This window comes from Cervus canadensis, chromosome 33, assembly GCF_019320065.1.
Source record: "Cervus canadensis isolate Bull #8, Minnesota chromosome 33, ASM1932006v1, whole genome shotgun sequence".
NCBI classification, from domain to species: Eukaryota; Metazoa; Chordata; class Mammalia; order Artiodactyla; family Cervidae; genus Cervus; species Cervus canadensis.
In genome coordinates, this window is record NC_057418.1 from 21,697,956 (window position 1) to 21,713,762 (window position 15,807).

The following is a 15,807-nucleotide window of genomic DNA, read 5'->3' on the forward strand; positions in this document are numbered from 1 at the left end:
CACCCCCGCCTCCGACCCCACCCGGCCGCGCCCGAGGCCGCGCGGCGTCACAGAGCGCATGCGTGCCGCGGGGGATGCCGGGAGCGCGCAGTGGCGGCAGCAGCGACGACAGCAGTAACAGCGGCGGCTCCAGCGGGGACGAGAACGGGGCGGTGACCGTGTGGGAGGTGGTCTCACTCTTGGGGAAGCTGCTGGGCACCGTCGCCGCGCTGAAGGTGGTTCTGTACCTGCTCCGGGTGTGCTTAGCGATGGCCTGGAAATCCGGCGGCGCCAGCCACTCGGAGCTAATCCACAACCTCCGCAGTAAGTGCCACCCCCGCCGGGTGTGGGGCAACCGGGGAAGGCCAGGCCTGGTCCGGGTCCCCTGGGGCCGCCCGGGACGTTCTGTCTACTCCCCGTGCCTGCTGGAGGGCTTCGGCCCACGGTTGCACCCGCGGTCCCGAGCAGCGAGCGCTGGCGATTGCCTCCCCCGGGACCTGTCACTCATCGGCGATGTGGACTGGAATCAGAGAAGGAGCTCGGGGCCGCTGCTCGTGGGGCGGGGGCAGGCGTCTCTCCGCGGGCCTGGGGGACGGGACTGGGGGGTGGGCGCGCGGGTAGTGGGGCTGTCACTCGAGTCCGTCGCCTCCCGGTTCAGGTCCAGCGGGCGAGGGGCGCGCCCTGGTTGGGGGTGGGGGGAGTGGGATATTGGCCAGGCCCCCGAGAGGCTGGAGCTGGAGCTGGGAGGACCCCGCCCTCGACCCCCGCGTCCTCACACCTACTCTTCCCGTCCTAAATCGACCTAGCTGCAAGCTTTCTCGCCTATTCTGCCTCCCCCACCCCCCGCCCTCCGTTTTTTCCCCTGGCGGGAGATGCCGCCGTCTGATACTGGCGAGGGGAGGGAGAGGAAGATGAGAGTTGCTGTCACTGCGGATGCTGGGAGAAATTTCTGGGACGGCTGTCCAGTGGCAAGCTTCGTAGGGAGAAAGGAGGAAGGATGCTCTCCTTGAGAGACTTGTGTTTCAGGAGCCTTCAGAGGTCCTGGAGATCCAGCGAACGATTGTGTTCTGCGGCACGTTTTCACTTTTATCAGGGCCATCGTATGTTTTAAAAGCTGTGTATGGAAGTTTTCTTTACACCGTTCTCTTCAGTTATTGTATTCCTTCCTCTGATGATAATTTTAGGGTGGGATGAGTGCTGTGTCACTTTCTTTTTTTAAATTGAACTATAGTGTCGCCGTCTGGTCGGGAGACCAGAAGAACCGCAGTCCATAATACTGTCTCTTTGGTCAGAAATTTACAGCACTCTTCTTTGCCACTGACTTTGCAAATAATCACAATCCTGCCACGTGGTATTTTTAATTGTTATAGATTGTTTAGCTTTTCGTGTGTCATGTTTCGGGATTCGATTTGTAACCTCCTTGAGGGCCGGGACTTTTTTTCTCTTTTTTTTTTAGTATCTTTGAATTCCTTCATCTTAATTATTATTACTTTTTAAAAAATAAATGCCAATTAAGTATATATTATATGCTTGAATCTATGCTAGGAATACCAAGGTTAGTGAGAGAAATAAGTAACATTGGCTGGCACATGGTTAGTACTTAATGTTAGTCATTTGTTTTTGGTTTGTTTTAAGAAGCACAATGTTCCAAAGTTAGAGATTGTGTCCTTAGTGTTTAGTAAAGAATGTTTGAGGAGGATACGGAACCCCACTCCAGTATTCTTGCCCTCCAGAGAATCCCACGGACAGAAGAGCCTGACGAGCTACAGTCCACGGGGTCGCAGAGTCTGGACATGACTGAAACAACTTACCTATATATATATATATATATATATATGTTCAAAGAATGTTTAGGTTTAAAAGCCCTGTCTAACATTGCCAGTATTCACTTTATGGAAGGATAGTTGATTGGAAATGGAAATTTATGTGCAGTGGCAGTGTTAAGAGTGATTTGGGTTCAAGTAGACCAGAAGTTCAATATGTTGTAAATATTTTAATAAAACTTCTTAAAATTATCTAGTGCCTACGCACCTGAAACATTCTGTACTTGAATTGTGATTAAGTAATTTTCCACGAGCAGGTTATCTCAGTAAACATTTGGCTGTGGCAGAAATTTGTAATCAATCAGGCTCTTGAAGACTCTCCTCTTCCGGCCAAATTTGTAGTAAGCCAAAACTAGATCTTTTCCCAGTGGTTTTGTAATTATTTTTAATATATTTCATTAAATGTATTCTTAGCTGAAATTTCTAAGGCTGTTTTCCTGTCAGAAAATTTAAGGAGAAATATTTAACATACATGGATGTTGATACTTAGTTCTATACTAGTTCTATGATTAATAAGAGGAAATAATGTAGGTAGATTGTTTAGCCTTTTTCTTTTTTTTGGTTCTATTTTTGTTTTTTTTTGTTTTTCTTTTCTATGTTTAGCCTTTTTCATAACACTTTTGCAACTTTAGCTTCAACTTCTAGATGAATTAATTTGAGCCAATATATTTCATATTTATTTAATAGTTCACTAATAACACTAATATTTGCTCACATAAAAATTTCAGTTGGCATACATTGAAAATTTCTCACTCTTTCCTGGTAATTGCACCACTGTGTATTCTTCCTCACTTAAAGGCTTCTAACTGAATCTGTAGAAAAAGATTAAAATGTGATAATGCTGATACTGAAGTGAATATGGATCTGCAAATTTGAAGAGGAAGCAAATTACAGTTTTAATTTTTTTAAATCAAATAAGGTTCATGGTTGGTTTCATTTTAATATTTTATATTAATTTTATTGAAAATACCTACTGAGGTTTTTCTTCTACAAGACATGATAGAAGTATGATTTCACAGTTGATATTTATAGATTATTTTAGATTGTAATGATACATTCATAATACCTCAGAGCCCATGTTTGTATTGATAACTGCTCTGAAGTGACTGCCAACCCTGGTCTAAAACTTGAGTATGCCTCAAAATCTGCTGGATCACCCAGAGAGCTCATTAAAGCAAATTAAGACCAATTGCTGGGGCTCAAGATTTCACATTTCCAACAAGTTCCTAAGTAATATGCTGCTGCTGGTCTGGGGACCACACTTTGAGAATCACTGCCATAGGGAACTGAAAATTACAAGACTAAACCCTGCCAGTGTTTCAGTTGAATCATTTTTATACTTTGAAATAAAATTTTAGGAAAAAAATCTCTAGCAGACCTGCCCAGCAGAGCTGCCTGTCGCGTCAATATCTGTGCCGTTCAGTACGGTAACCACTAGCTGTACCGTTCAATACGGTAACCACTAGCTGCATGGGGCATGAGTGTTTGAAACGTGGTTAGTGCAACTGAGGAACTGGGTTTTTGTGTTATTTAAATGAACTTTGATGCCACATGTTGGACATCACAGGTCTTTAGAAATGGAAAATAGATACTTTATGGCTATAGACTGATAACGTGCTCATGAAATGTTAATTCAAAACAACTGAGAGCCTGTTTAATCCAGGGAATGTGACGATTAATGTTTATATTAGAGTTTATTTTCTACTTTTATTGGGATATTTTTATGCTGTGGTGAAAGGAAGAGAAGGGGGCAGGAGTGGATGAGCTTGAGAAAGGTTGTCTGCTAGAGCAGGGATGTCCAAACCAAAGTGTTTGTGAAAGATTAATTCTGACTAGACTTCAAATGCTGTATTGGTCACTTAAAACAATGCTAATAATTGTTCTTTTACCTATTTTGTTGTTGTTGTTAAAAAATTCAGTCCACTGCCCTAACGCATCAGTTATTTCTAAGTATATTTCCTTTGCAACCCTGAGTATGTCATTTGCATGTATAATGTATGCATAATTTGTGGAAACAGTCAACTGACATTTGACTGTCTTCTATGTGCCAGACACTGGGGATACAGCAATGAGAAGCAAATATCTATTCTCTCTTGAAGCTTACTTCTTGTGGGAGCAGACAAAGAAAATATATATCACATGATAAGTGGCAAAGTAGGGAACAAGGATAGGGAGTATGGGGTGGTAGGTTTGCAGCTGTAGGGGAGAAGGCCTCACTAAGGTGTCATTTGAGTAAAGATTTGATGAAGAAGAAATTCAAGTCATGCAGATAGAGCTGGGGGACAGGCATTCTAAACGGACAAAATAGAATGTGCTGGGTTTGGATTTGGGGTGTAGGAGAAAGACTGGAGTCAAGGATATGATACAAGGTTTTAGACCTGGGCAATGGGAACGATTGACCATTTTCTGAGTTGGAAATAATAAGTGAGTGAGCTGCAGGGATTTGGGGATGGGGTGTGCTAGGAAGTGTGGGAGAGCAGGAGTTTATTTGGGGAAATGTTTGGTTTGAGTTGCTTAATAAAAAATTAAAGTGAAGACCCTTAGTAGGCATTTAAATTTTTAAGAATTTTTAGTTTTTATGTCCTTCTTTATTTCTACAAATAAATTGAAATCATTTTCTTATTCTGTTTGGAGTGTCAGTTCTTATCCACTAACAGCATAACTAGTGGAAAAGAGAATATTAGTTTTATCATGTGCATTCATGGGCTAAATGTAACCAGGTAATAAAATCCTAAGTGACTTTTTTTTGGAAATTTGGGCCTCACTTAGAATCCAAAAAACACTCCCTCGTTTTAACTTATATCATGTCAATCTTATGGTTACATCCTGGTAAGTAAACTTACAGTGTATTGACTAAAATTTAATAGAAAAATTTTTGAGGAAGAATTTTAATATCAGTGTGTCTACTTAAATTTAGCTAAAATTAAAAATTCAGCCCCTCAGTCATACCAACCACATTTCAAGAGCTCAATAGCCATATGAGGTTAGTGGCTAGACTGCTGAACAGTGCAGAGGTAGAACATTTCTATCATCATAAGAAGTTCTTTGGAGCAGCATTAGATCTAGATGATAGACTATATTACATTCTACTCAATATGATCTTAGTTCTGTTGTGCTGTTCCACATATTTTTATTAGTATTGCACTTAGTTAAGACCAACACGCTTTAAGTGTAGCAGTGAAATACCAAAGATTTTCAGACAAGAGTGGTCAAGATGACAAGTGCACCAGGATCTTATATGATGATTTGATGAAATGGAGGTTGTTTGATTTAGCAATGAGAAAGCTAAAGAGAGCAGTAGTGTTTATTTTAAAATTAATTTTTATTGGAGTAGCTTTACAATGTTGTGTTAATTTGCTGCTGGGCAACAAAGTGAATAGTTGTACATATATCCCCTCTTTTTTTTATTTCCTTCCCATTTAGGTCACCATAGAGCATTGATTAAAGTTCCCTGTGCTATACAGTCGATTCTTGTTAGTTACCTGTTTTATGCGTAGCAGTGCGTATATGGCAATCCCAATCTCCCAGTTCATCCCCTGCTCCCTAGTAGTGTTTACATATTTGAAGGAAATCATGTAGTGAAGGGTCAAACCAGGACAGATGGGAGGCAGATTTTGACTTATTATAAGGAAGTATTCATAAAGCAATCCTAACAGAGTTTTGGCTTTGAAAAACTGTTTTCTATCACTGGATATGTTGAAGCAAAAAATGATCGACCATTTCGTTGTAAGCGATATTGTGGAAGAGATTTGTCCTCGGCTTTCACTATATAGTAGACCTCTGAGGACCCTTCCAAATCCAAGATGCTGTCATTTTAATCACTTCATGGTTTGCATGAAATCATGTGTGGGGAGTGTATGTGTGTGTGTGTGTGTTATAGGAGAGAACCAGAGAAGTTAACATTTGGTTACCTATATTTTATAGAGTTTTGCATGACATTTTACTTTGTCAGAAATGTAAGGAGTCCAAGGAACATGCTCTTTTGAGAAGCAGTGTCAGAACAGATAACTGTGTATCTATTAAGTGATAATGGTTTAGAGAAAGATGTATTTTTAATAATCTCTGATATTTAGATGATATGCTTTATCATAACTTGGTATCACTTAAAATTTTTCTTTGATTATGGTTTATTATATAACTTAAATAATATAATTTAAAGTTAATCCCTTTCAGACTTTTTGTACGGAGAGTATCTCAGGTTCTACTTACCTCCTTTCAACGCCTAATTGTTCTAGATTGGAAGTAAAAGGGAACCATTTTGTTGATTTCTTACTGTTCTCCCTGGCATTTTGTTAGTGGGGAAGAAATAGAGAGTAGTTGATTAACAAATACTCAAGTCATAAAACTAATACAATACTGTAATAGTTCTTTATTTGAGATTTAACTCTGTAACAAGTTACGGAAACTGTTTCTGTGTGACCTGAAATCCATCTGTAGCCTGTTTTCTTATCTGTGTTCAGTGCTTCATACCAGCACCGGATCTGTCTTTTTTTTCCATCTCTGCCAAGATTGCTTCCGGTCTTTTGTTCTCCCAGATCAGAAATCTTGGAATAGTTATCCATTCTTTCAGATTGTCCCGAGATTAACTCAGTAGTTATTACAAATGCCTTTCACAGTCAACCCTTTCACCATATTTTCATTGACTGTACCCTAGCCTAGGCTGTTAGTTCTTACTTGGAGTGATATGCCTCCAAGTGTCTGATTGGTCATCACACTTTGAATTTCTGTTCCCTAGGTTCATGCTACGCCTTACACTGATTGTCTTAGTATACTACTCTCTGTTTTCTCACTGTTTGCCAAAATTTCTGTTGCTTACTGTACCAAATGGAGATGCCTCTTGCTTAGCTTTCAGGCCTTTTAGGGGTCTTCTGCAACCTGTTCCCATACTCCAACTCCAGTCCTGTTGTTCAGGCTGATCTCATTTTACACATACAAAGTTTGTCTCCTGTAACAATCCAAGTGTAAGCAAGCAATTCAGAGTTAATATGGTAGTTCTACGGTCTTGGAGACCTGGGCTCCTTTTTTCTTGTTGTGACCCCAAAAGTCTTTCCCTTGTCTACAAAGTTGAAGTTAATTTGACTCCATCATTTCCATATTCCAGCTGGTGGGAAGAAAAATGGGAAAAGGAGAAAACCCACATTCCTTTTAAGGGCATACATTATTTCTTCCTGTGTTCTCATTGGCAAGAACTTAATTGTAAGGCTACATTTAACTACAGAGAGGCTAGATAATGCCTCCAATTCTACCACTGTGAAAGAAACAGAGACCCTGCCACATCTTCCATCTTGCTCACTGGAGCCTCTAGTGAACATTTTTAATTGCGTTTTTGGGTCTTCTGGTGATTGTCTTCATGTCTCTAAATAATATGCTTGAACTGCTATTTCTTTATCAGCTTTAGACATCATCTACTGACTTCCTGCCAAGATGGATGAGTATTTACACCCTTTTAACTTACTCCCTTCCCCACATACAGTTATATTGTAATTTCTGCTTCCTCTTTTGTGGTTCCCTTTGTAACTTTGAGTAATATACTTTAACCTCAATTTTGTGTTCTTTAATTTATAAACTGACACTATAACTCTTCCACTTTGTAAGAAAGGGTGCTTATTTTTCAACTTATTGGTGGCTCTTTTGCATTGTCAAAGTTGATAACATTTCATTTGCTTCTGAGCAATAAATCTTCTGCACTCTATTAATTTTTAAGTATTGAAAATTAATAACCATCATCACAAACATTAATGACTGGGTCAGTACTTCTCTGAGCTACATAGTGCACTATGAGTTTATTCTCTGCTCTTTTTTTCTAATATCACAGACCCCTCTCTACTGTTGAAGAGGAATAGTCAAATGTTTTTCCTTTTTTTTTTTCTTTCTTTTTTTCCTGTATGGCTAGTGGGATCTTAGTTCCCTGACCAGAGACTGAGAGTGATGAAAGTGCTAAGTCCTAACCACTGAACTTCCAGGGAATTTATGTTTTTCCTTCTTTTACACTTTTATCAGTTGCTTGAAATCATGCCACAGTTTACAGTTCTTATATAAATTATGACTCTTGTATAGGGTTTTTGTCTTTTTCCTGGAATTTATTTCCCTTTTTACCCTTCCTTATTCCTCAAGTTGAAAAGAGAAACAAATACCTTCTTAACATGGGTCTAATTTTTTCAAGTTTTTTTTTTGTTGTTGTTGTTTATAGCTTGGATTCTGCATTCTCCTTCCTGGATTCTACTAACTTCTTATTCAGATCAACATTAACCATTGTTATAATTATTTAATTAGGGCCCTTGATCCTTAGGGTGCAGGAAAATTGAGTGTGAGTGGTTCTAAAGCTGTTCACTAATTCAGAAAACCTAATAGTAATTGCATGTTTACTTATAATTAGGCTGTACCAATGAAGTGAAACATTACTTTGCTGTTTACTAGAGATATTGCAGGCACTGGCAGTTGTGTATGTCAGATTGTGAAAAATGGGAAAATGATTTAATAGCTTAGTAAGCATAGCTTGCTTTAGGCATCTTTCAAAATATGGAATCCTGGGAAAAATAAAATAATAACCTTGTAGTGGAAATTTTGGAAATCACCTACTCATAGTCTAAGAAGTCTTTATCCTGAGCCTTATGTGTTTAGCTTCTTAATAAATGACTGGTGACATACTTTTAAAAACCTGTTAGTTTTTTGGTGTGTGTGTGAATTCTGTATCCCTCTATAGATTAAGAAACCTACCAAAGAAACTCAGGTAAGTTTGACAGATGTATGTTATCTAGCTTAAGGGAAGTAATCTCTTCAATATACTTGATTTTTAGAATGTGCTGGCAGCAATGTGTTTGATTTTATGTATCACAAATGTTCATTTAGAGAAGAATGTGTGAATATAATGGTAATTGGAAGTGTTGAGTGAGGCTGCTTAACCTGAGAAAGATAAAAGCATGAAATGATCATGATTTGTTTAAATGTGTAAAAAGTATTGTTTGGATAGAAAGTTCAGTATATTCTGTGTGACTTTAGAGAGTAGCATTAAGGGTTTATGTAAGTGAGTTATAAAGAGGGAGATTTCCTCTTAATATAGGGAAGTATTCTGATAGTTGGGCTTCCCTTGTGGCTCAGCTGGTTAAGAATCTGCCTGCAATACAGGAGACCTGGGTTTGATCCCTGGGTTGGGAAGATGCCCTGGAGTAGGGAAAGGCTACCCACTCCAGTATTCTGGCCTGGAGAATTCCACGGACTGTATAGTCTATGGGGTCTACTGTGTAGTCTGTTGGGCACGACTGAGCAACTTGCACAGTTCACACAATTCTGATAATGTAGTCTAAACGCGAAATGGCTGTTTCACCTTGTGCAGCTCTTCAAGTAGCGATCATGGTACCAATTTACAAAGAAGTTAGACTTGATGACCCTTCTGACCTTGAGAGTCTGTGAATTCGTGTAAGTCACTAAGCTATTTGAATATGGTAGTAGCAGTACAGTGAAGTGGTCAACAGGAATCTGACATCTCAGTTTCAGTGGCCCTACCCCTCATTTGCTCAGTGACCTGGAACAACTTAGTCTTTCTGTGCTCAGTCTTCTATCTGTAAGATGGAGTAGTAATGGTGCTTACTTTATAGGATTGTTAGAGATAACGTAAGATTGCTACATAGTTCCTAAGTTCATATCTCAAAAGAGATAGAATGTGTAATGTGCTTAGGGTTTTGTCTGGCCTGTGGTAAATATTGAGTAAATGATACCTCTTATTACTACTCTGCTTTTAAAACTTTTTAAAAAATGCTTTAACTGTTTTAGTAGCCTTTACAGGTGGCTTGCCTGAGCTTATTTATGTAGAAACAGTACTTTCTATTTGGGTTAATGAATCCAAATTTGTAATATTTTTAGTTGGAAAATGATTTGTATCTTTACCAGTCTATGACTATTTAAGTGTTTCTCTAGTTGGTATGCCTTATTTGCTAGTTTTTAAAACATTCTTTTGTTATTTGGACAGTGTGTATTTATACATTTTATAGTGTCCTTAAACTACCTTTTCTTATGCTTAGTATTTCTTACGTTGGTATTTCTTTCTAATACTGTCTGGTCAGTCAGTATTAAGTGGTATCCTTTGATTCCTCAAAACAGTCAATGATCTAATTCTGCTTTTCCCTTTTTTTCCTTTTCCTGTTGTTTTTAGTTGCGTTGTTTCTACTTTGTCAGAACATACAACATAAGTATTATTATCCCACTAGTATCTTTTTTAAAAATTCATTGCTGTACTGGGCCTTCCTTGCTTTGTGAGGGCTTTCCCTAGTTGCAGTGAGTGGGCACTGCTGTTCATTTCAGTGCACGGGTTTCTCATTGTGGCCGCTTCTCTTTGTTTTTTTTTAAACAGCTTTTGGTCTTTTTTATTTTTTGGTCTTTAAAAAAATAATGTATTTATTTGTTTTTGGCTGAGCTGGGTCTTCGTTGCTGTGCAGGCTCCTCTCTAGTTGCGGTGCACAGGCTTCTCGTTGCAGTGGCTTCTCTTGTGGAGCGTGGGCTCTGGGGTGTGCCGGCTTCAGTAGCTGCGGCAGGTGGACTGAGGAGTTGCAGTTCCTGGGCTGTAGAGCCACGGGCTCAGCCGCTGTGGCCCTTGAGCTTAGTCGCTCTGGGGCATGTGGAATCCTCCTGGAACAGGGATCAAACCCACGCCCCCTGCACTGGCAGGTGGACTCCCATCCACTGTGCCACCAGGGAAGTCCTCCACTAGTGTCTTTACCCTTTTAGTCTTCCTTTAAAAAAAAAAATTAAACCAGATTTTATTCAGTAACAATTGGAATAGGGGAAAAGAGCCATCAGTATAAAACTGGTCTTAGTTATCAATACAGCGTGAGTGAGTGGGGATTTATAGTCTTGGAGCAGGGAGTGGATCAGTGGGTGGAAAATTACATCAGGACTAATGGGTGTTCTGGCTAAACCAATTTGACAGGATCCTTCTGGAGGCAGGCCAATCCACCCTTTTAATTTTAACCTTTGCTCTACAATTGGACATATGTACTTTTCTGAGGTATCCCTGGTAATCACTTCGTTATTTCTTAGGAAGGACATGTGTGTTTAGCATTCCCTGTGTTCTTGCACATTTAAGACTTTTTTTCCTATAACCTTGATAATTCGAAGAACAGTTTTGGCTGCAGTTTTAAAAAGTCAGCTTTATTGAGACATAATTTATGGAAAAATTCACCCACTCCAGTGTTCTTGCCTGGATGATTCCAGGGACAGAGGAGCGTGGTGGGCTGCCGTCTGTGGGGTTGCACAGACTCGGACACGACTGACGCAACTTAGCAGCAGCAGCACCAATTTTAAGACGACGATTTGAAAATTTTGGCAAATACAGTTGTATAACCACCACCCTAATGATATAAAACAGGAGTGAGCAAACTACAGCCCACAGGCCAAATCTGGCCTGCTGCCTGTTTTTAGAAATAAAGTTTTATTTGAGTACAACCGCACCCATTCATTTGTGTCTGTTGTATAGCTGTTCTTGCACTTTAGTGGCAGAGTCAAGTAGTTGCAGCAGAGACTATATGGCCTTCAAAGCCTAAAATATTTGCCGTTTGGATCTTAACAGAAGTATGCTGCTCTCTGATACAGACCATTTCTTTCACCTACAGAATTTTCTCATGCCCTTTTGCAATTAATCTCCTCCTTTCACCCCCCAACCTCTAGCAACCCGAGGTCAATTCAGCCTCTATGTTTCTGACTTTTCTGGAATTGGGTATATTAATAGATGGAATCACACAGGGTAAATCTCCTTGCCTGACTTCTTTCACTGAGGTTAGTGCTCTTGAGATTTGTTCATGTTGTTGGGTACATTTACAGTTTGCTCCTTTTTAGTTATTAACTTGCACATCCTTTCCTTGAATTTCTTGAAAATGCTGCTGCTTCATTCTTGCTTTGCTTTGAATGTTGCTCTTAAGGAAGCTAATGGTTGCCTTTTTTTTTTTTTAACTCTTCCTAGGTAATTTGATTTTTTTTGCCTTGAGAGTTGAAATTTTTTTTTTCTTGTGTTAAAGTCTGATAGTATTTTCTTTTCTTCTCTCTCTCTCTTTTTTTTTTTTTTTCGGCTGTGCCATGTGGCTTGTGGGATCTTAGTTCCCAGACCAGGGGTTGAACCCAGATGCCCTGCAGTGAAAACACTTGAGTCCTAACCACTTGGCCACCAGGGAATTCCCTGATAATTGTGTTAGTAGATGTCTTGGATGTTGATGTGTCTGGTAATATTTACTTTCTGTTAATTTTTCTTAGAATATAGTATTGGTATGTTTAAACAGCTGAAATATTTTGTTTGCATGTTGTCTTGTTTTTACAGTAGCTTTGACTGGAGTTTTTCTTTTTCCTATTTTTAGGCATTTTATGCACACAGTTCAAGAGCACTTGCAGTTTCTTTAATGGATAATGATATTGGTAATAGTGGTGAGAAAAGGGGAGGATCCGGTGTATCTTGTTGCTCCTCTGTTTTTGTAGGACCCTTCACTTTCTTCCTTCTTTCCCTTCATTGCCGTATCACGCGGTGTCATCCTTTCCCTGCCTGTATGGTTCTTTCTCAGAAGCAGTACTTCTTATGGTTGCCATTTCTGGCCCCACTAAATTTTTAAAATAATTCTCTAATTTAGATGGTAAAATTTGGTGACTTTTAGTGTATTTATAGGTATGTGCAACCATTACCATGGTCAATTTAATATTTTCATCACCTCAAAAAGATACCCTGTTTTGCCCTCCTATTCTCCTAACCATAAGCAACCACTAGTCTACTTTCTTTCTCTATAGATTTGCCTGTTCTGGACATTTCATCAAATAGAATCATACAGTATGCCATCTTTGCCCCTGAGTTCTTTCACTTCTATAATGTTTTCAAGAAACATTTATGTCATATGGTCTTGCCTTCCTTTTTGAAAAACTTATTTCTCTTGGTCCCTGTAACAGTATGTCCGCTTGATTTTCTTCTGCCTCTGTGGCTGCTCCTCATCATAACTTTGAAGGCTTCAGTTCCTTTGCATTTCTCTTAAATGGACACTTTTGTTTTTCTTCTTTGTGTACTTTTTCCCCTGGCCACTTTGCTTCACTTCCCTTGCTTCGGTTGCCATCTGTACAGCTAGTCATTTATATCTCTAATCTAGATTTTTCTCCTGAGCCCCAGATCTGTTTGTCCAACTGGCTGCTATGTATCTCCATGAGTATGGTCTATCGCTCCTCCTAAATACATAGCTTCTCCTTTTTCTCCTTAGCGAATGATGCTTCTCTAGGATTTCTCAGACCAGTATATGACACCAGCATCTCAAACATTATCCCCCTCCCACCTTCAAAGCTTGTCAGTCAAGTATACATTACCTACTAAATATAACTCAAGTCCTTCTTTTCTTTGTCCTTACTTTCATTATTAAAGACCAGACTGTGGTCACCTGAGCCATCGCAGCAAGTTTGCTCTCTTCCAGTCTGGTCTCTGCAGTGTGGCCAGAGTAATTATGCTAAACTACTAACTACATCTGATCATGCCACTCCCGGCTTAAATTATTGCCTCATTCATTTCAGAAAATGGAATCATCAAGACAGATAAAGTGTTTGAAGTAATGCTGGCCACAGACCGCTCCCACTATGCAAAATGTAACCCTTATATGGATTCTCCACAATCAATAGGTAAGTTTTGGATTTTTGAAAATGTCACAAATTTTACTCATTTGCTCTCTAATCTTTGTAAGTAAAAATAGACCATTTTCCATTTTTTACCTTGCTGATTCATTTTAATAAAGTGGTGTTTATGAAGTGTCTTTTCTATTTTCTTAAAGGAGATATATAAGAATTTTATAAACAATTTCTTAAAGCGTCCTTTAGATGAAAACTTACAGTTTCTATTTTCTTGAAGGATATATGTAAGAATTCTATAAACATTTCCTTAAAGTGCACTTCAGATGAAAGCTTAGAGTTTAAGCTGTGTGCTGAATTCTCTTTAGGGTCTCTAATGTTGACAAAGGTTGGTTTTTGCAGTAGCAGAAAATTCTAAGATCAGTATTGAAGGGAATGTGTAGCTAAGTTATTACTGACTTCTCTGCTTCACTTGCCCTGAGTTTTCTGGTTTGTGCTTGTTTTTAGAAAGTGCCATATTTAACTCCTTCTCCTGAAGCAGGCTTTGCTGAACTGCTGAGCCTTGGCAGTGGGCGCCTTTGAGGCTTAGGAGTGCCTCAGGATTCTGTCGGCCAGCTGCCATGCTGCCTTCTTTTGGAAGTACTTTAACGGTCAGCAGAGAAGATCCTGGGGAGCTTCTGAACCCCGAAGGCACCTGCTACCACCGCTCAGTGAAAATTGCTTCAGATGCAGAAGCAGGTAAATAAGTCTTGAGAAAGCAACACTGGAAAAAACTAAAAGCTAAAAGTAAAAAAAGATAGTTTTAATGAACATTAGGTGATAGTGTAAAGAGTAAATGGAAGTACTTTATTAGTCTCTTCAGTTCCTCTGGTTGCTAGTTCCAGTTTTCTTTTTAAGGTGTCAAAAATATGAAGTAAGTTAATTTGCAGTGATTTTGCATATTTTATGGTATATGGAAGCTTATTTTCTTTTTGTGAATCTGAAGGGAAAAACATCATAAATTTATCAAGTCAATGAAATTCTTCCTTAACTAACTATATGGGGGAAGAAATTTTTAGAAATAGTGGGACTGTTGTACTGAGCACAGATAGCCTTTGGCATGATTATATTTTCTAATTTTAACTGTGCATGACAGTACTTTGAAGTACAAAATACTTTTATTTCTTGAGATCATAAACGTGAAAATAATTATTATGAAAAACAATGTATGGATGCTAGAAAAGGAATGACATGGAGCGTTTCATGTGTTTTTGCAGCTGAATGTATCAGTAGTTCTCTTCTTCTTTTGCAGGATTCCAAGCAACAATCAGTGCTCCACACATGGTAAGTTAACATTGGTCATTTGGGTACAAGTGGATCATGTTTTTCCTCTTCAGAGTGCTTTCTTCAGTAAAAACGGTTATAAGAACATTTTAAACTTCTAATCATAATCAGTTTTATTATTTTATTTGTAATGAATTAATTATTAATACAAGATGTGTAGAAGGAACTCTTTCTGGTAGAAATGGTCATTAAAGTTTTTGGTGGTTGTCATTAATATCTAATCATGTAAAAAGTGGATATAAAAAGTAGTTATTTATTTAGTGATGAGTTAATTAAGGGAAAGAATATTTTAAAAATATAGAAATATAATGGCCATGGACTTCCTTGGTGGCTCAGTGGTAAAGAACCCGTCTGCCAGTGCAAGAGACACGGATTTGATCCCTAAGTTGGAAACATCCCCTGGAGAAGGAAATGGAAACCAACTCCAGTATTCTTGCCTGGGAAATCCCGTGGACAGAGGCAGGCTACAGTCTTTGGGGTCGCAAAAGAGTTGGACAAGACTTAGCAATTAAACAACAAATGACATTTTTATGTTTAACATTTTGAGGAACTGCCAAACTGTCTTCCAAAGTGGCTACGTCATTTTATAATCCCACTAACAATGTATGAGGGTTCTAATTTCTCCACTTCTTTTCAACACTTGTTATTGTATGTTTTATTTTATCCATCCTAGTAGCTATGAAGTGGTATCTCATTGTGGTTTTAATTTGCATTTCCCTAATAATAATGATGAGAGCATCTTTTCATGTGCTTATTCACTATTTCTATATCTGCATTTAATGAACCTCAAAGTCATAGGTTTGAAAGTAACTGCATTTCTGGAATATTTTCCAAAGTCTTAATTACAGAAAAATATGAAATGATGTCCTGGTAGCAATGAGCATATGTAGTATCCAGACATTGAATCCCAAATACCACTAAGAGAAATACTAGAGCTTCATGGCGAAGTGACTAAATTTCAGAAAGTGAAGAAGTAATTAAAGTCTACTGGGGTATTATCAGGAGGACATGGGAGCAGATTTAAAGAGACTCCCAGAAGCCAAATTGGAGACAGTTTGAGAATCAAAAAATGGTAGATAATGAAGACAATGGATTGTAACAGAGTGAA

The 15,807-nt window shown here is 38.8% G+C and overlaps 1 protein-coding gene across 2 annotated transcripts in view; it reads left to right on the forward strand.

Moving 5' to 3' along the window:
- Nucleotides 1–40: 40 nt before the first annotated feature.
- PCMT1 (protein-L-isoaspartate (D-aspartate) O-methyltransferase) overlaps nt 41–15,807 on the forward strand; it is a 42,978-nt gene continuing 27,211 nt past the window's right edge. The window contains exons 1-3 of one of the 2 annotated variants that reach the window (XM_043457128.1): nt 41–303; nt 13,326–13,430; nt 14,668–14,699. In XM_043457128.1, coding sequence (XP_043313063.1) covers nt 75–303; nt 13,326–13,430; nt 14,668–14,699 — 366 coding nt within the window. In that variant the 5' untranslated portion in view covers nt 41–74. The remainder of the gene's footprint in view (nt 304–13,325; nt 13,431–14,667; nt 14,700–15,807) is intronic. The other variant, XM_043457127.1, reaches the window with a different exon arrangement.